Source organism: Dermochelys coriacea, chromosome 19 (assembly GCF_009764565.3).
Source record: "Dermochelys coriacea isolate rDerCor1 chromosome 19, rDerCor1.pri.v4, whole genome shotgun sequence".
NCBI classification, from domain to species: Eukaryota; Metazoa; Chordata; order Testudines; family Dermochelyidae; genus Dermochelys; species Dermochelys coriacea.
Genome location: NC_050086.2, coordinates 13,344,922 through 13,364,542, shown reverse-complemented (window position 1 = coordinate 13,364,542; position 19,621 = coordinate 13,344,922). Strand labels below are relative to the sequence as shown.

Below are 19,621 nucleotides of genomic sequence, written 5' to 3'. Positions count from 1 at the left end.
GTTAGGGTACTAGCTGGAGACTTGGGTTCAAGTTCTTGCTCTGCCACAGACTTCCTGCATGATCTTGGGCAAATCACTTAAGAGCTCTGTGCCTCGGTTTCCCATCTGTCTCACGGGGATGATAGCACTGCCCTGCCTCCCAGGGGTAAACTGTTCAGATACTACAGCAAGAGAGGCAATATAAGAACCAGAGACAGCAAATGCTGAATTGAGCCCTAAGTCTGCCAGACTCATTTCAACACCGGAAACGCCACAGCGCTCAGTGCTTAAAGTGTCACAGGGATCAGTGTTATGTCCAAACTTACTAGGACAGACAGACTGAGCTGACCGACCTTCAACAGCCCTTAAAGAACATGACATTTCTTAACAACAACAAAAATAGATGACGACGATAAGGGGTTTAATCCTTCACCACGAATAAGAACATAAGAACGGCCATACTGGGTCAGAGCAAAGGTCCATCTGACCCAGTTCCTGTCTTCCGACAGTGGCCAATGCCAGGAGCCCCAGAGGGAATGAACAGAACAGGTAATCAGATGATCCATCCTGTTGCCCATTCCCAGCTTCAGGCAAACAGAAGCTAGGGACACCATCCCTGTCCATCCAGGCTAATAGCAATTGATGGACCTATCCTCCAGATCGGATCCAAAGAGCTTTGCATTCAGCAAAGTGTAAACGAAATTCTGTTCTCTGACCCAGGCTGTTCTTGAAGCAGAGATCCAGTGAGAGAGGCCTGGTGATACAAGAAAAACAAAACAACATAAAACAAAGCTCGCTGCGTGTGTTAGCCAAAGGTGTAAGCTTCCCCAGAACAGATGGCTGTTGCTACAGAGCCATTCATAGCGACTGCCTCTGGTTTATGAAGTGATTCTGCTGTAAGTGAAAGAAGATAACAGGGAGACAAGATCTGTATGAAGACATAACGTGATAAACTGCCCACGGGATGAAAATCGCAGAGCTCAGCTGGTATGCACCAGGCCCCTGACGTAATCAGGAGTGCTACAGGAGTCCAGGGGCGGGGGGGGGGGGACGCTGGTCTTAGGGAATGCACCATGCGATGGGAGTTGATTCATTGCTGCATGGATGTGAAAATGCCCTACTTGGTCTGAAGAAAGAAAAGCGGTTTCAGTGATAAATGACCCATCTCTTCACGCTATAGGCAGCGTGCTCAGAGCTTCCAGGCTTCTGCATCCTTTCTACTTCATTTGCAATAGTGTTCCTCTCAACTTCATCCTGCCTCAGCGGAGTGGGGGGACCCACGGAGCCACTGCAGCATCTGAAACCATTGCCGAGATTTGGGAGTTAAGCCTATACATGGGAGACAGCATGGCCTAGGGGGCAGGGGTCTAGCCAAAGAGTTGGGAGGATCTGGCTCTGACGTCCACCTGCTGTGAATCATGTCACATCTATGTGCCTCAGTTTCCCCACCCATTAAATGATGGTAATGATCATTACCTTTCTTTGTAAAGAGCTTTTGAGAGCTAAAGAGGAAAAGTGCTATATCAGAGCCAAAGAAACATCCCAGCCTGCCTGTTGTCTATTCTTTCCTTCCTTCCCCCCCTCTTTCTCTGCTGTTTACAGGACATCCCCCACTGCAGAACCTCAGCACTGACCTATAAGGTCTCCTCCTTATAGCTAAATACACACATCCAACATGCACCCACATCTTAGACTTTGGGGGGCTGTATGAAATGGGGCCAGACTTTTAACCAACCCCAGGTTTTATGTGGAAAAGGAAACACATGCACCGGGGTGGGATATCATAACGCAAAGACCGGCAGCCCTGACTGTGCCCGGTTTGGAGCAAAACTGACGAGCGAGCACAAGTCACTTCTCCGATGTGCTCCTAATGATGCACAGGCTCCTCCCACCCCCCTCCCTGCATCACACCCATAAGGCACACAGCAAGCCAGGCTCTTGGTTCCACTAGATAATTGTATTCCCATAGGCAGGGGCTCAGAACCAAGGGGCTGAGTCTCCATGGACTGGTAGCCCAGGGAGCCATTGCGGAGGGGAGCTTGAAATGTTACTATTCTGATCTGGTGAGGCTGCGGACAGCTCCTCAAAAGTGTGTAGGTGTCTAATTCCCATTGATTTCTAAGGGAGTCTGGTACCTTTGAGGATCTGGGCCTAGCTTGCCCACTTCACACCCCTCTCAGCGTAGGCACCGGGTGCGTGGCCATGAGGAATCAGACCCCAAGGGTCCAGTAGCAGAGAAAGTGAGAACTAGGATCGGGCTATGTCTCTGGCCTTCCCGCCTCCCGGGATGAGCCTGTGCCAGCTCCCTGGGGGTGCACTCACGTCGGTTAAGGCCGCGTTGATGTAGTTGTTACTGTCCCCGTCCATGGAGATAAGGAAGGGAAGGCATCGGTCCGGAGGCAGGACGTCCATGCTGCGGTTCTTCTCCCGGTTCCGCGGCAGGAGGGCGATGCTGCACTCCTCCACGTCCAGGTGGGGCGTGACCGAGTTCAGGGTCTGCGAGGCACACAGCGCCGGGGTTACTAAACCCATCCCTCCCCCGCAGGCTCCCCTTTCCATCTGGACTAGACCCAGCCTGCGACTTGCACTAACAGGGCTGCTCTGCTCAGCAGCAGAGCTCCCTGGGGCGTGGGCTCTCAGCAGAGCTCCCTTCTCCGTGCAAGGCCAGCATTGACTGAAGCCTCAAGGGAGAAGTGAGGGAAGGCAGCTCTCTGGTTGCCTGGTGACACCCCACCTGGACAGGGGCTTCTGGCCTCCCACAGGCAGATGCTGTTCGTAGTAAGAGGTTGAGTCTGAGCTGGGGAGCGGGATGGGGGCAGGGAACAGGGCAACAGGACACTTGGTGGCTTTGAACTGTAGTTCCTAGGAACGTCTTGCCCCCAGGAAGGACTGGCAGTGTCTCTGTAACCTCCCAAGGGTGAATGGAGCCCCCCGGCCCAGAGAAGCTTCCTGGGTGCTTACCTGGAATTCCTCCCGCAGCTGCGAGGAGTTGCTCTGCGGTTCTATCCTGACCATCTCCTTGTACGTCGGCTTGAATTCGCTGACCGGGATGGCAGTTTCCCCACACAGGCAGGCTTCCAGGATGGCGTCGTGGATGAAGACATACTGCTCCTTCAGGGGGAGGAACGACACCAGCATTAGCAATGGGCTCCGGGAGGGGAGCGGAGAAGGGGGCCCATTGAAGAGGCCCCAGACACACCAGGACTCACTGTTCCATCAGGGGCACATATACAGTACAAACGCTGACTCTGTTGCCCTGAGCTGCCGCTTTGCCTAGGTGAAGTGGCTCAGCATTGCCCACCTGGGGAGCCCTCTGGGAAGGATTATGCCAAATGTCCATGGCTCTCCAGACCCCGCAGGCTTTGTCATGTTTGCTGAGGCCATTCCTGGAAGGACATTGCCAGACATGGTGGCAGGGATGGGTTTTTTGCTTTCCATGGGAGCATCAGAGGATGTTATGGAGACAGAGCAGCAATACCTGATGCAGGAAGGGCTAATTAACTAAGATTAAGCTTCACTAACTATTTTAATTGACTGCTCACTCAGGGCCAGGACTTAGGGAATCCCTGTATAGGGAACACAGGCTGGTAGCTAGGGAGTCAGAGAGAACCACAGGATCTGCCTGTGTCCAGCAGCCTCAGTAACAAGTCTCCTTTAGATGCATCCCAGCCTAGTCCTGTCTCTCCTCCTGGCACCAGACTGTGGTGGATACAGAGAAGGGAGGGGAACAGACTCTGCACCTGATACCAGATCTGGGAATCCTGTTGTTAAAAGGCTTTACCCTCCCTACACACCTCCGTCTGGATCATGTTGATTCTCCGCGAACACAGCGTCTTCACGCAGTTGTAAATGTCCACAACGCCCTCGCACTCAGCCATGTCCAGCATCACATCCAGGACGATGTAACAGCCTGTCCTCCCGGTGCCAGCACTGGGGCAATGGGGAGTGGGAGGGAAACAAACAAATACAGGATCAGTAATTACATGGGAGTAAAGCCAGCAAAACCTATCGGTCACGTCAAATGACAGCATGTGTACACATGACACATAGACACAACACACCCACACACGGCACGACATGACACATGACACAGAAACACATTCAGGCACCAGCTCAAAACCTCGCCAGTCCCTCCTACAGACAGACCAGGTGGAAGAAGCTTAAGTTATCCCTACACTGCAATCACGGAGTGCCGACCCAAACGACCTGTAATCTGTCTAGGCTGGATATTGGAGCAGCCCAGCTGCAGCAGTGCATGTTTCAGCCTGGACTAGCCGCCCGAGTAATCGCCCGGGGTCCTGGGTGGGTTTGTGCAGCCTGTACTGAAGTCCGTGCTGCCACAGCTTCACCGTTAGGGTACCTGAGCCACCTGGATTAAGACTAGTTTAGGTCTGGCCACCTGAGCTGTACCCCGGGTCTGCAGTGTAGATATACCCTTAGAAACATCCCAACCCTGCCCATCACACTCACCCCATCAGACAATCCACTTGTCTGAGCCATACCAATCCCCAGCATGCCAGGATTTACTCCCCCTGTCCTCTTTTCCCAGAGGCTTTTACAGTGAAATGCTAATTTCTGGGGCTGATGAATCACTCCCCGTGATTATCAGTGATTACAGACTATGGGGACTAATCACACTCCTTGTCTCCAGTGAATGAATACTGATGAGGCAATTGACAAGGAGAAATCAAATAAAAAATCCCTCTCATTCATCAGCTCCTCCTTGTTTGCCCAGCTGTGAACCCGACGCAAAGGAAGTCTGGGACACTCTGATGGATGGTCAGAGAGGACAGGCACTTTCTGTTCCGTTTCAGGTTCAAACCAGAGGCCTGGCCACTCATTCCTGGCCCTGATCTTCTCCTTGAGCCTCACCAGTCATTGCATGGAAGATCTCCAAGAAATGATGTAACAGGAGTCAGGAGCAAACTCAAATCCCTACCAATGTAGGTTAACTGGAACCTAGTGGGAAGACCAGTACTGAGCAGAGACTGAGGAGTTTATTTGAAGGGAAACAACTCCAGCAGCTGGGAGCATATAAATGGAAAGGAAGGAAGCACTGAGGGGAGAGCTGAGAGCCTGAAAGAAGGCAGAGGTAGGCAAAACTAGCTGCTGCTAGCTCACAGGGGACCACCCAGTGACAATGATTCAATATTCTCTTCCACATCCTGTCCTGAACTGCTGAGTTGTGTTGCCATGTGCTGCTAAATAGCTTCCCTGCTCCACCCTAGAAGTGGTTGCATTTCTGTGAAAAGCAGGGGATTCCTGGAAGAGACCACCAGCTGGTGGCTGTGGAGGGAAACTCTAAAAGAGGAGTTTGTGGTCTTAAATTGAGTATTTACAAGTGGCCAGCTGTCCACATTCCCGTGAAAAACCCATCACAGCTGGGACTCACTGGCCTCCTTGATAAAGCGTGCTCTAGGAATTATTTGGTGGGAGTTCTCTGGCCTGTCCTATGGACAGGGACAGACTAGATGGTCACAATGGTCCCTTCTGGCTTTCAAATCCAAGAATCTCAGTAGAGCGGTCCTGAGTCTAACTGGCCAGGGGGACTGAACAACACACTCTCAAGTGACAGCTCCGAAGCAGGGTTAGATGCTGGCTTGAGGGGACAGCATGGGAGATGTTTGTACTGAGACTGAACAGGGGCTTTCAGGCTCTGGGTCAACATGGATTCATTTCACCAGGCTGTAAATTCACGTCAGGAGAACACGCAGGCCCCTGTGCAGTACTCCAAATCGCAAGTGCTTGAAATATACACCCTCCCCTAGCTGCCTCCTATTTCAGAGGCACCTGTTACCCATCAGCCTGGGTAAGAACATTTTACAGCTCAGTACGTTCATGCAGAGACATCCAACCCTGAGCCATAAACCAGAGACTCCTTACCTGCTGCAGCCAAGTCACACATTTCATAGCTCCCTGTTAAATATTTTATTTTCAATCCAAGCATCCTACACTCCAAGCCAAAGCGCTCTAGGACATGATTCTATGGGGCAGACCCCATCCCCTTGCTCAAGTCCTCCCACTTCTAGGGAGCTTCCAGTGCTCACAGCCAGCCTCTCCAAATGCAGGAGTCACATGACGCCTATGAGCGCTGCGTCCCCTTCCACTGCCCGGCAGTGAAATCTCTGGGGTTCTCCAAGCAGCTGCAGCTGGTTCTTACCTGCAGTGGATGACTATAGGCCCTGTGTCGGGGGGTGTGGAAACCTTCACTCTCCGGATGAAGGCCAAGAGCCCGGTGGCGTGGTAAGGCACCCCGTGTTCGGGCCACGACGTGAAGTGGAACTGCTTCACCTCATGCCTCGCTGAGTAGCCCCTCTGCAAAGGAAGCACAAGGCAGGGTGAGGCCAGAGGAATCCCGGAGGCAGGAGCCAAGGTCTGGGTCTGGCTTTGCTGGCTCACATGCTAGTGATCTGGAGCACCTGACAGGTTGCCGCTCCGAGCACGCTCCTCCCTGGCCCTGCACCTCTGTTCAGTGTGCGGGGAGGGGGGCATGCACCCAGGCATGGGTTCTTGTTGTTCTGGACGTGCTGTGAGGCATGGTGCCAGCCCCAGTTGCCGACCCTGAGGCAGTGATTCAGAGTGTATCCATTCAGCAATGCCACCCTCTCCTCCATGCTGGGACACTCTCCTTCCCCTGTGCAGGTCCCTGTGCCACTACCCCCTGCCACCTGAGCCCAGGCCTTCTTTGCAGCCCTCAAGGGCATGAGGGCTTTGCTCTTCAAACACCCTCCCCCTGCCCCATCTTTGACACGGCACATCCCCAGCACTCCCTGGGCAGCCAGAGTCCTGGGGTCACTGTGTCATGGCCAGGAAAGGCTTCCAGCTGGCTGGCAGCACTGCCCCCTCACTGCACCCCAGAGATGACAGGATGTGAGTGTGCGAGCCACGGGCCGGGCATGCTGCACTCTAAAGAGACAATCCTGCAGCGATATCATGCCAGGAGACCCTACCCTGACATTGCTCCCGTCACGTCACCAGCGAGGCTGCCCTTGCTGGGAGGGAACAAAGGACAGCAGCGTTTTAACAGCCAGTTAACTCCTGTGGCTGTGTACGAGAATGCGCCTGTTCCCTACTGGCCATGTCATTGCATTTCCTGGGATGAGCGTGCCCAGGTGCTGCCGAGTGTGCGGTCACTCATGAACAGACAGGGGTGGGTGTGAGTCTCCATGACCCTACACCTTGGGCAGTCATTTTCACCAGTCAGGGCTAGGTTAGGGTTAGCGGGTTAGAGTTAGCTTAGGGGGTTAGGGTTGGCTTAGGGGTCTAGGGTGATAATTTACACACACAGTGCCCTGGTGTAAACGGAGGGAAGAATCTTGCCCCATACCTCTAGCGCCCCCTAACAAGATACAGCGTTCACAGTTCTGCGTGGGCCCCGTGGATTAACCCCCGCAGGGATGAGCTAAGTAGCAATTGCTAAATCTTGCAAGCTGGCAGTGCCATGGACAGATGTTCCTGGTACCCTACAGCCACATAGTCTCAGCTCTTTTTTCGTCAGCGACGATGGGGTTAAAAACAGACAACCCGTGATAAGCAGCCCTTCTGCACAGGCCTCCGGGGCACCAAGCAATGGCCTGGTAATGAATGCACTTGTTTCCAGGAAGCTGTTTGTACCTAGCTCATAACGAGACAGTAATTTCGTGTTCCTGTAGATTAGGGGGTACATTACACTTGTTATATCCCAAGGAACCATACCGTACAGTAATTGCCATGCAACCTGCACTCCACACTAGAGGATGGAAACAATCGTTCATTCACTCTGCAATTACATAGTGCTTACCCTAAAATTAGATGATCAACAGTGACCATGTAAATAACGAGCAGTTCTACCCAGCCTGCTCGGAGCACGCCTCCTACCAGCCTGACGGCCATGAGCACTAGAGACACAGCGCATGGCTTGGAGTGGGGTACAGAGAGTCTCACTATGAGTTTTGGGGTGCAACTGAGCCATGGGAAACTCACGCTGAACAGTAAGCAAATTGCAATCTTCCTAAAGTGAGACAGAGCGGACAGAAAAATAGGCTCCCTAGGAGAAGAGGGGGAAGCCCCACTGTTTGGGGCATTTAAATGGGCCAGGACACAGCCCAGGAGAATCATAGAATTATAGACTAACAGGGTTGGAAGGGATCTCAGGAGGTCATCTAGCCCATCTAGCTCAAAGCAGAACCTAATCCTCATCTCAATCATCCCAGCCAGGGCTTTGTCAAGCCTGACCTTAAAAACCTTTAAGGAAGGAGATTCCACCACCTCCCTAGGTAACACATTCCAGTGCTTCACCACCCTCCTAGAGAAAAAGTTTTTCCTGATATCCAACCTAAACCTCCCCTACTGCAACTTGAGACCATTACTCCTCGTTCTGTCACCTGCTACCACTGAGAACAGTCTAGATCCATCCTCTTTGGAACCCCCTTTCAGGTAGTTGAAAGCAGCTATCAAATCCACCCCCCCCATTCTTCTCTTCTGCAGATTAAATAATCCCAGTTCCCTCAGCCTCTCCTCATAAAACATGTGTTCCAGTACCCTAATAATTTTTGTTGCTCTTCGCTGGACTCTTTCCAATTTTTCTACAGAATGTACTGTAAGGAGCGATGCTGCCCTGGCCAAAGAGGGAGTGGAGGACCTTAGGTCTTGTATCGGGTACTCCAACCAGTTCATCCTTACAGAGCTGACCCCAAGCCCATTGAAGTCAATGGAAGTCTATCCACTGACTAAATTAGGCTTTGGTTCAGGCCCTTGGTGAACAAGTAACCCACTTCAACATATCAAGACCAACCCCAGCATCCTGGGCCAACTTCTGCTCTCATATACCCCAGTGTAATCCAGAGTGACTCCAGTGAAGTCAATGCAGTTACTCCAGGTTTATACTCCACTGCTGTATATGAGAGCATTGTTTATTTGCTGGGCTCTAGATGCACGTGCATGGTGGTAGCTCTCTACATGTCAGTCCCTGGTTTAGCCTGGCCCCCGGCATCTGCAAAGTGCTTGCAGACTTTGCTTGCTGGCAGCATCCCGTTCCCTGGGAAGCACAGGGGATTATCTGATACAAGACAGGGAGCAACCTAACCTGGGATAGAACAGGCCTCCCACATCCACAGGGATGAGCCAGCACAACGCAGGCACTTACCCTCTCCAGGGCGAACGTCCGGACAGCATATTCCGCCAGCATCTCCGATTTGACCAGGGTGATTTTGATGTCTCCGTACATCTCGGAGTCGTCGGGCCAGTACTTGGAACACTTCACCTGCCACAAGCAAACAGACCACGCTGTAGCACCGTGGGAGGATGGGCCCTAGCAGAGCCAAAGCTGTCGGGGAGAGGAATGGAACTGGTCCCTTACCCTTCCCACCTCCACCAGCTTGGTGACCATCACGATGCTGGAACAGTGCTCTTGCCACACCATGCGCCAAAAATCGTACACCATTTCCTGCTTGGGGCCTGGGGGACAAAGAGGAAAAGAACTTAGACCCCATAGAGGAAACCACTATCCTTAGATCCCACTATGCCTCCCCGAGATCAGGGCCCCAGTGGGTTAGGATCTGTATAGACATATACCAAAAAACGGACCTGGCTCTGATGAGCTTCCAGTCTCAATATCATGCTATTTCCCTTTCCCCCTGTTCACTTTTTTTGGTAAATAAAACCCCTTGGGAGTCAAGCTAAAATGTCTCTCCTCACTGAAATGGTATCTTCCCCTGCTGACAACATTTTCTCTTGTTATTGTAGGGTTGCATGTGAGTGGTGGGCTGGTCACACTGGCTTGTTATTACAGTGCCACTTGTGCACACCAGTTCATTATTGTAGGGTTGCCTACACTCAGTGGGGTTGCATGCAGCAATTTTTTTTTCTTGCAAGGCTGCCTGTGGGTTTTGGAATTGAGTGCACTGCCTTGCCATTGTAGAGCTGCACATGAGAGGTGGGCTGTGCACACTGGTTTGTTATGGTAGGGTGGCTTGCAGGCAGTGGTTGGTTCTGACAAGGCTGCCCATGGACGCTAGCTTTGCATCTCATGTTATGGTAGGGTTGCTCCTGAGCACTGATCTGTGTGAACTCATTTATAATTGCTGGGCTGGTTGTGATAGCTGGAACCCTTTGATCTGAGCACAGTCCTGGTGAGCCACTGAAGTGTTGTGTTGGGATGAAAGGATTAAGGAAGCCCGCCTCTTGTCCCCTGACATAGCCCCTAGCCAATGAGAATGGAATGTCCCTTCACAGAGAATTCAGTTCATTGGTCATCTTTTCAATCAGACCCGGTAGTCGTTTCCACTTTGGGAGTGAGCCAAAGGCCACTGAAGTCAACTGGAGTCTTTCCATTAATTTCAACATGCTTCGGATCAGGCCTAAATAACTCTGTAGTGTTTCTGAGCCCCATTTGGCCTGCAAAGGCCCCGGGCATCCTGCAGGGAGAACAGGGCTGCGCGCGAGGATCGCAAGTGATTGTTATTCAGTAGGAAATTTCCAGCCAGCATTTGGTTTGGTGCTAATGTGCTGGGATCAGAAAGTACAGTTGCCAGCCCACCCTGCACTGAACCACAGATTTAATCTCCACATTACAAACCACATCCCCTGGGGGGAAAGCTGCAGGTCACTGGACCCCCGAGCACTGTCTGCCCAATGGCTCTGGGAGAGGCAGAGAATGAAAGACAAAGCCAGGAGCTCGAAGGCACTTTACCTTGAGTGGCTATGAAGTGGTTGGACCTGTGGTAACCCTGTAATGGAACAAGATTCTGTTAAACCTCTAGGGAAGGAGACCTGGTCGAGACACAGCTGATGAGCCACCCGCAGTGGGGGCTGCCATGGAGACCCTGTTCCTATTGACCAAGTTGATGGCCAGCTCACCAGAGGACTGGACCATGGGGAGAGGGTAAAGCCCATGGCACAGAGTGACTACTTGGCAGCCCTATGCATTTCCCCGGGCAGGGGGAATGCTCAGGCCGGTGAGATTTCCCCTGCAGTGATCTCAGAACAAACACCATCCTCTGAACACGGGTATTTGTACCGGGCATAAAGCCTCTTGCTCAGAACTCTCCTGGGTCCCAGACAATGCCAGGCTGAGAGAGACTGACTGCCCTCTGAGGCCAGGAGGAGGCTAGTTAGTAAGACGCCTGGCTTCGATCCGAGACTCCCTGACGCTCCATGCCCCAGATAAGCTAAGAGTTTCCAGCAAGCCAGACCTGGGGCTTGTTGCCTTCTCTAAAGGCCACTCTCAGCTGAAAGCCCCCAGACACAACCTTCCTTAAACACAGGTTCCCAGCCAGGATCAACAAGCACCCCCAGTCCACACCAATAAGGATGCTAGGCAAACTCCAGAGACACCCTAGAGGGGGGCGGGGGCTTTCTGACATCATCCCCTAGGTTCTGTCTACATCAGGAGCTGACGGCGTGATGCCCGGCTTGCGTAGACAGACATGTCAGCGGAGTAACAGGCTGGCTGGCCCAAGTACAAACCCACCCAGACTCCACGGACATATCCTTGGGGTGGCTACCCTGTCACTGCTGCCTGTGCGACCATGGCTACATGACTATTTCTAGCGCACTAGCTAGCTGAGAGTTCACACAAGTACGTGTGAGCTGGGGATCACACCTGGAGCACCAAGTGGCGACGTAGCCATAGAAATGTAGGGCTGGACAGGACCTCAAGAGATCATCTAGACCATCCCCTTACTCTGAAGCAGGATTAAGTCTACCTACACCACCCCTGAGAGGTGTTTGGCACATGGGCATGACCCTGGGGAATTCCTCTCTCAGTAGCTATGGGGTAGGCAGTAGTGCGAGAGCAGCCCCTTTCAGCAGGGACGGGGAGAGAAGGGAGAGGGCTGGGAACTATAAAGAATGAGGAAGGATGGGCAGGGGGTGAACGGGGGAGGGAGTAAAGAGGACTTGGAAAAGGGGAGAGACGAGCAATCCAAGAGGGGGGCAGGAGTTTGAAAAAGGGTCAAGTGGGGAAGAGGAGTCCAAGGGGGGAAACAAGACCTCAAAAGAGGGGGGTGGAGGAGAGAGAGATTTCACTGTAGAATCCCCCAAGGTCACCCCACCAACATGCTGGAGCAGATTCTGTGACCCCCTCTGCACCGCTCTCTACTCCAATTTGCTGTCGAAAGCCACTCACCTGGCCCTTTCTACCTACAGCCGGGCGGTGTCCACAGCACAGAAGCCAGAGAGACAATCAAAGCCCTGGCCTGGCATTCAGAGGCCAGGCGTCTCGGTCAGAGGCTTCCTGCTTACACAAGCGGCGCCGACAAACATTTGAAGGCTGTGGGTAATGTCACCATGAGAGCCCTGTTAATAATATCCCAGTCCGAAGCAGCCATGTGGACCTGGGTAATGGCCCACACTCCTCATTCATCTGAGCCAGTTACTGCAAACAATACTAACTCTGAGTAGGGAAGTGTCAGCCCAAACAGCAGAGCAAATCTTAACAAGGCCAATAATAGAACCAGGAGGGCTCCAGCTGCAGACCCATCATGTGCAATTTCAGCAGGGTTTGTTTCCAGGGGTCGGTTTGCTGGTATGGGGGAAGCTGACTTGATCATGCTTTAATGATGCAATCGCTGGAGATCAATAAGGAAATAAAAACACAACACCTTCCGACGACAGCCGGACTGATGGGCAGACATACAAATAAAAACCCTCGGCTCCGTCAGGCTGCAGAAGGGGGGACACTGAGCCAGCCTGATTTTCATTGGTGCATAGGCCTCTCTAGCTGCTCCAGGGCTGTAAAGAGTCTTGTCTGCGTTGGACAGTGTGATACAGGTGGAGTTATCCAGGCAGATATGATGGGGTGCCTGTGATAGGAGGGGGCTGGACTCCAGGATCCAAGAGGTCCCTGCTAGTCCTGTGTGGACATGCTTATTCCAGTACTGACTCATAGGTTCCAAGGCTGGAAGACACCATTGGGATCACCTAGCCTGACCCTCTGTGGAACACAAGCCAGAGACCTGCCCCAAGACGCTCCCTTGCGCAGAGCTTTAGAAAAACATCCTAGCTCAATTTAAAAGACGAGCAGCTTCTTTTGGATCATTTGTTTAGTTTAACCTTCTTTCCAAGCTTCGTAAGCTAAACCAAAAGCAGCCCTTGCATGTCCGCCGGAGAGACAGACCTGTAGCACTGCACCAGTTTGAAGTCGCACCGAAAAATCTTTCCCATGTAACCAAGGCCTCAGTGCCGATGACAATCCAGTCCTCTCTGCCTGCTCCTATGGCCACCACTCCGCTGTACCCATGTGCTATTGCTGAGCCTGATTCCCAGGTCATACAAGCAGTCTCTGTAAGAGGCAGGACTTGAACTGCAGCCTCCTGAGGGGCAGCTGAGTGCCATTTAACAGGCACCTGTACACATCTACCCCACTTGCATCAGGGCCAGAGCACAAGTGGGAAGGAAGTCCCCAGGTTGGTGTCTTGGGAGGAGTAAAGGAAAGTGGACGAAAAGTGAGGAGAGGGATACAGGCTACTTACTTCTCGGTTTATCCGAATCTTAATGATCCCAATTGGACACAAGTAGAAAAGAAAAAGAGACCAGAGACAGGAAGATTAGTAAGGTACAGTCCAAGAGATGGATTAGAACATGGCAACCATGGGAGCGGGTCACAGATGACAGATAGCGGAGAAAAGAAGCAGCAGGAACGGCCCATGTGGGACTCAGTGTTGCTCCTGCTACCCCACTGGATCAGCTCGGCAGAATGAACTAACTGGGACAGCCCATCCCCCTAGACCCTATAGGGGCATTGCTCAGCCAGGGGGACACCCAGCTGCAATGGGGAGTGGGGAACGAGGGTCCTTGGCTCCAGTTCAGGAAAGAATTTGCCAAAGAAGTTCTGTGTGAGCCCCCAGGTTTGCCAGGCTCTCACTGCAAACTGAGCGGTGCTGGCAGGCCCAGGAGAACCACTGCGGCGCTTCATATAATAATCTATGGACTGAGGTTGGACTGAATTCCCAGGCAAACAGCTCGAGGGATGGATACATCTGGCATGATCCAGGATAGATTCCCTCATCACTCTGCCCATGCACCCTTCCCAGATTACTCCAGCCCTCGGCTCCCCACCCAGCTCTGCCTGTGTCCCTCAGCCTGACCCACTGGATACCCCATCACCCCAGCCCTGGGCTCCCCACTGAGCCCTGCCTGTGCCCTCAGCCCGACCCACTGGATACCCCATCACTCCATGGGCTCCCCACCCAGCCCTACCTGTGCCTTCAGCCTGACCCACCGGATACCCCATCACCCCAGCCCTGGGCTCCCCACCTAGCCCTGCCTGTGCCCTCAGCCTGACCCACGGGATACCCCCATCACTCCAGCCCTGCCTGTGCCCTCAGCCTGACCCACTGGATACCCCCATCACCCCAGCCCGTCCTGTGCCCTCAGCCCAACCCACTGGATACCCCATCACTCCATGGGCTCCCCACCCAGCCCTGCCTGTGCCCTCAGCCTGACCCACTAGATATCCCATTTCCCCAGTGCTGGTCTTCCCACCCAGCCATGCCTGTGCCCTCAGCCCAACCCACTGGATACCCCATCACCCCAGCCCTGGGCTCCCCACCCAGCCCTGCCTCTACCCTCAGCCCGACCCACTGGATACCCCATCACTCCATGGGCTCCCCATCCAGCCCTACCTGTGCCCTCAGCCTGACTCACTGGATACCCCATCACCCCAGCCCTAGGCTCCCCACCCAGCCCTGTCTGTGCCCTCAGCCTGACCCACTGGATACCCCCATCACCCCAGCCCTGCCTGTGCCCCTCCGCCTGACCTGGCGTTTTCCCTGATATTCCATTTCTGGTACCCTCCACACACGGGATAGAGCTCAGTCCATGGGGTGGGGAGGAAAAGACCACAGAGGAAAGAGGGAATGAATGAGAGAGAGAGAGGAGCAGAAGGGGGAGATGGGATACTGGGGCACTGCTGGGAGGAATAGCAAGAGCCAAAGAACACACATCGGGCAGGCTGTGGAAGCAGAGTTGTGCTGGGCCCTGGGCACTGTCATGCAGGGTGCAGTGGGTTAGTTAATCAAACCTCCGGACATTCCTCCCACGGGATCCCACCTCCCTCCACGCGCTGCTCAGATTTGCAGAACCATCCCTTGCAGAACATGCATGGCCACACATGGACGCTGCGAGGTCCACACGCCACCCCTCCCATCCCCCTGTGAGTGCACTGCGAGGACCCTGAGGTTGGGCCCAGAGCCCCCCGGGTACTCACATCGATGTAGTTAGCATTGATATAATCCGAATTGGGGTCCCCGAGCAGCGGGTGCAGCTTGACTCGATGTCGGTCGTCTGGAGAGCAAGTCAGACAAAGAGGCTGTGACAGTGCAGAAAGGGGGCGGCAGGCATGGAGACAATGGCCCGTGGTCCCTGCGCGGCTCCAGCCCGGCTCTCTGTGCCCTTCTGAGCACTCCCCTTGGGGGAACGCAGCTTCTTATCAAAGATCTGCTGATGTCGCTCACTCCTGATCCGCAGCCCCCTGCTACTCCAGTCCTGCCTCTCCTCCACCCCAAGTCTCACCGATGTCCCTCGCTCTGGACCCATAGCCCCCCTGCTATTCCAGTTCTGTCCCCTTCCCTGCCCCCATCAATGCCTCACACCTGACCAATAGCCCCCTGCTATTCCAATCCTGCCCCCATCGGTACCCCTCACTCCTGACCCATAGCCCCCTGCTATTCCAATCCTGCCTCCATCACTGCCCAGGCATGGCCAGGTGGCTGTGCGGGCTGCCCTGTCCACAGGTGCCGCCCTTGCAGCTCCCATTGGCCGCAGTTCCTGGCTAATGGGAGCTGCGGGGGTGATGCTTGGGGTGGGGGCAGCGTGCAGAGCCCCCTGGCTGCCCCTATGCATAGGAGCTGGAGGGTAGACATGCCGCGGCCTCCGAGAGCCACGACACATGCGCAACAGGGCAAGCCCCGACCCCACTCCCCAGCAGGAGCTCAAGGGCCGATTAAAACATCTGAAGGGCCGAATTGGCCCCCGGGCTGTAGTTTGCCCACCCCTGATTTAGAAAGGTGTGAGCACACTCATCTGCTGCCAGGGGCTGAAAGAGGGTGTTTGAGCAGGGAGGAGTTGAGAGTCATCCTCTCCTCCTCCCCCAGAGCAGAGGCGCCTGCGGTTGGCCTCTGTGACATGCTTGACACAATTTGCTCCCACTCTGCAGCCATGTGAACACCCAGGAGCAATTTGTATAGCAGAGAGAGGAGCCAGATATATTTAGAAGCAATAAAAATAACTGGGGGGAAGGTATTTCAGAGCAGCCTCAATGCGGTGATACAGCTTTGGCCGAGTTTTGAAACACTTTGGATCAAACTGGCTTTTTGTGCCCCACCCTAGGGTGCACCCCACATCACCCCCCGCCCTGGCACCCCCTAAATCACAGCAAGGTGATAAGCACTGGGGAAGATCTCCCCCTGACATACCCTCCCCTCTCCCCAAAGTGGGGCAGCAGACAGAGCAAGGAGGTTCTTTGGGAGGGGGCTGATGGGTTGGTATAAACCAATATGTCCTGGGGTTAGCCCCAAACTTAGCCTCCTGACCGAATTTCTATCCATGAAAGAATTGGCCTGGATGTCACAAAATCCACAGGTCAAGCCCATTTTCCTTGTGAGCCTGCAGCATAGAAAAGCACCCCTCCGGTGTTCCTTTGGGGGTTTGCAATGGAGAGAGGAATGCGGGGAAGACATTGCGTTTATAAGGGACTGCACTGCGTTGGGACATGGCCTTGCAATGCTTCACTGCTATGGGAATACTGCCCCTGGGGACGACGGGAATTCCACAGCAGCCCTAGACTGGGAAACACGAATCTCTCCCCTGAGCTTTGCACAGCGTGGCCTCTGGCAGAATGGCTCTGGGTCACCATTTGTCACAGATTCCCTGCGGCACTGCTCCGTGTCGGCCCAAGGCTCAGGGGTGGCGCCCGCCTCTTCCTGGTGGTGGGGGCTGGCTTGGGCCTTAGCCCCACCTTGCCACGAGGCCCCACCTCCTGCTCCTCCTCTGGCCCTTGAGACCCCGCCCCTGGCCAGGCCAAAAGCCAGAGCCGGGCAGTAGTATGAACCATGCAGGGAGCCTGGGCCGCTGTGGGGAGCCCCGGAGTCCTGGACCCTCCACCTGCCCTGGGCAGTGCGCCCCCGGGGGGCAGGGACACAGACCAGGGGCTGCTTTTGGACACCCCAGCCCACCATCCAGGGCAGGTGGAGGGTGCAGGGTTCCCTATAGTACCCCAGGCTCCCTAGGCGGCTCTTATCATGGCCTGGCTCCAACTTCTGGGCTGTCCAGGGACTTGGGGGAAGAGGAGGAGCAGGGCCAGGGCCACAGAGGCGGCCGGGCTCCTGCATGTGTCCCAGTTTTGCATTTTGAAAAGGTGGCCACGCTAGTGGAACGTACCCTGGCTGTCGGGGTAGGGACCTGGCCATGGGACCATGCCAGAGGAGTAAAGCACTAGGACTCCAGCAGGAACAAGCCTTTCCGGTCTCTTCTGTTCTTTAAGAGCCAATCGCTTAACCTTAGCATGTGTATCATGTCCACATCTGTCTGTTTTCTTACCCTGTAAGCTCCCTGGGGCCAGAAAATGGCCATATAAGAGTTGGGTATTAATTAATAGCAAAAAGTGTTCGTACAGCACCTAGTGCCGCGGGGCCCAACTTGTCCGTAGCCTTTGAGCACCACCAAACGTGTCCTATACTAGTAAGTTCTCTCAAGGCCAAAGGAGCCAGTGATGCACACAACTCCAGCCCGTGAGCTAGACTCAAAGGCACAGAATGAATGGAAACCGCACCCCATAGACAAAGTGCCCCGAGCACGGGGATAGCTGCTGCACTCCACCAGCCCAACACATTCGCTCGGTTTCTTCCCCGCAATGAATTTGATAGATTTTACCCCGTGGGGAAGCTGCCCCGCCCCCCAATCCTGGCCTGACTGACCGCAGTTATTCCGCTCCACAGCCAGCCGCTCTGCAAAGCTTTGCCAGCTCCTCTCCGTCCTGCCCTGGCTCATCCCGTTATTCCAGATGTGCTCTCCCAAGACAACCCTGCTAGTGCCCTCAGCCTTCCTATTCCAGTCCTGCCCCAGCCCATTGCACAGCTCGGCCAGTGCACAACTGTCACGACCTACCGCCCCGCGCTTCCCAGCTACTCCCCACACATGGCTCTGCCAGTGCACCTCATTCGCGATGCCTGGCCCTCTGCTGGGATGAGGTTCTGTGAAGCAAATCTCTGGGAGGGACAGAAATGAAACCAGCAACCGGAACAACACCCAGGAACAAAGCCCAACCTAGGTCCAGGGAGTGAAGAGGCTAGCCCGTTCACCTGCTGTGCACCAGCGCATCACCCCTCCGCACCCCTGTCACCTGTGCATTGCTAGGACACTCTTTGCAGAGGTTTCAAAGCATTCCAATATTAGGCAGGCAGGTTTATCTGTTGTTTTTAAAGCCTTTGTCTCAGACACTTACAGGTTGGCATGTGATCCTGCCTCCCTTTGGTCTTGTCTTTCTTCTTGGATGCATCCCAGCCTTCAAAGAAACTCTAAAGAAAGCAGAAAAGTCTATTATCTATCCAGGGAACAAATACATGGGATTCCCTCTGGCAGCCCCTGAAGCAAACGCCCCATCACACCTGCTCCAGGCTTAGGGTTGGGTGCAGTATCCATTGTGGTTTCGTTCAGCACTTTGACAGTGGAGTTGGCTGGGGGGCGAAGTGCGGATGACGTTTTTGGGGGCTGTCCTAATTGCTGATGAGGAGGATCCTGCACCCAACAAGCTGAACGCTCCAGGACATTAAAGGGTCCCAGAATAGAACTTTCGGGCTCATCACGATACAATGTTGAGCTGCAAGGTCGTGATGTCCCACCACACCTGAGGGATCTCATCACACCACTTCACAACGCTGCAGTAGACTGCGACTGAGTTCCTGCCATAACGTAGTGGTGATAAGAGGCTGCGTGGTCTATGGGAATGAACACAGTACCTCCTGAGTCCCAATGTCAATGGCTCACCATGCATCTTGGGGCAAGTCAGTTTGTCTTTCTGTGCCTCAGTTTCCCAATCTGCAAAATGGGGCTAAAGCCTACCTTACAGTCGTAGAGTTTAAAGCCAGACGCACCCACCACTCTGACCTCCTGTGTATCACAGGCTACCAGCACCACACAGCACCCGCACACTAAACCCAACAACCGAAATCAGACCGCAGTATTGCAACCCACAGGGGACGAGACTATTACGGGCCACAGGCAGAGAACAGGGACACCGAGGTAATCAGTGCCTGAGGCCCCATCAATGGCAGGGAAATGATAAGTGAAGTGTACCCAGATAACCGTGACAAGTGACCCCCACCCTCATGCTGCAGGGAAAGGCGAAACCCCCCCCAAGGTTCCTGCCAATCTGACCGGGGGGAAATTCCTGCCCGATCCCACATACAGTGATCAGCCGGACCCTGAGCACATGAACAAGAACCAGCTGCCAAGCACCTGAGAGAGAGAATGTCCTGTGCCACCTGAGAGTCCTGGCCCTCCCTGCCCAGTGTCCCATCTCTAGCCGTGGCCATCCCTGATACAACAGAGGAAGGAGATTAAAAAAACCTCCCAGAATACATTGGGGCGGGGGATGGGAATCCCTTCCTGACCCTGCAGATGGCTGGCTGTAACCCTGAAGCATGAACCCCTAGGAACGTAGGCC

The 19,621-nt window shown here is 54.1% G+C and overlaps 1 protein-coding gene across 1 annotated transcript in view; it reads right to left on the bottom strand.

Annotated features, from left to right (window-relative positions):
* Window positions 1–19,621, bottom strand: part of PTPRU (protein tyrosine phosphatase receptor type U) — a 313,843-nt gene that overhangs the window by 30,715 nt on the left and 263,507 nt on the right. Inside the window, 9 exon segments of the mRNA XM_043506197.1 lie at window positions 2,302–2,475; window positions 2,941–3,090; window positions 3,774–3,909; window positions 6,140–6,294; window positions 9,104–9,220; window positions 9,317–9,414; window positions 10,649–10,685; window positions 15,167–15,243; window positions 18,401–18,473. Of these exon segments, the coding sequence (XP_043362132.1) occupies window positions 2,302–2,475; window positions 2,941–3,090; window positions 3,774–3,909; window positions 6,140–6,294; window positions 9,104–9,220; window positions 9,317–9,414; window positions 10,649–10,685; window positions 15,167–15,243; window positions 18,401–18,473 (1,017 nt within the window).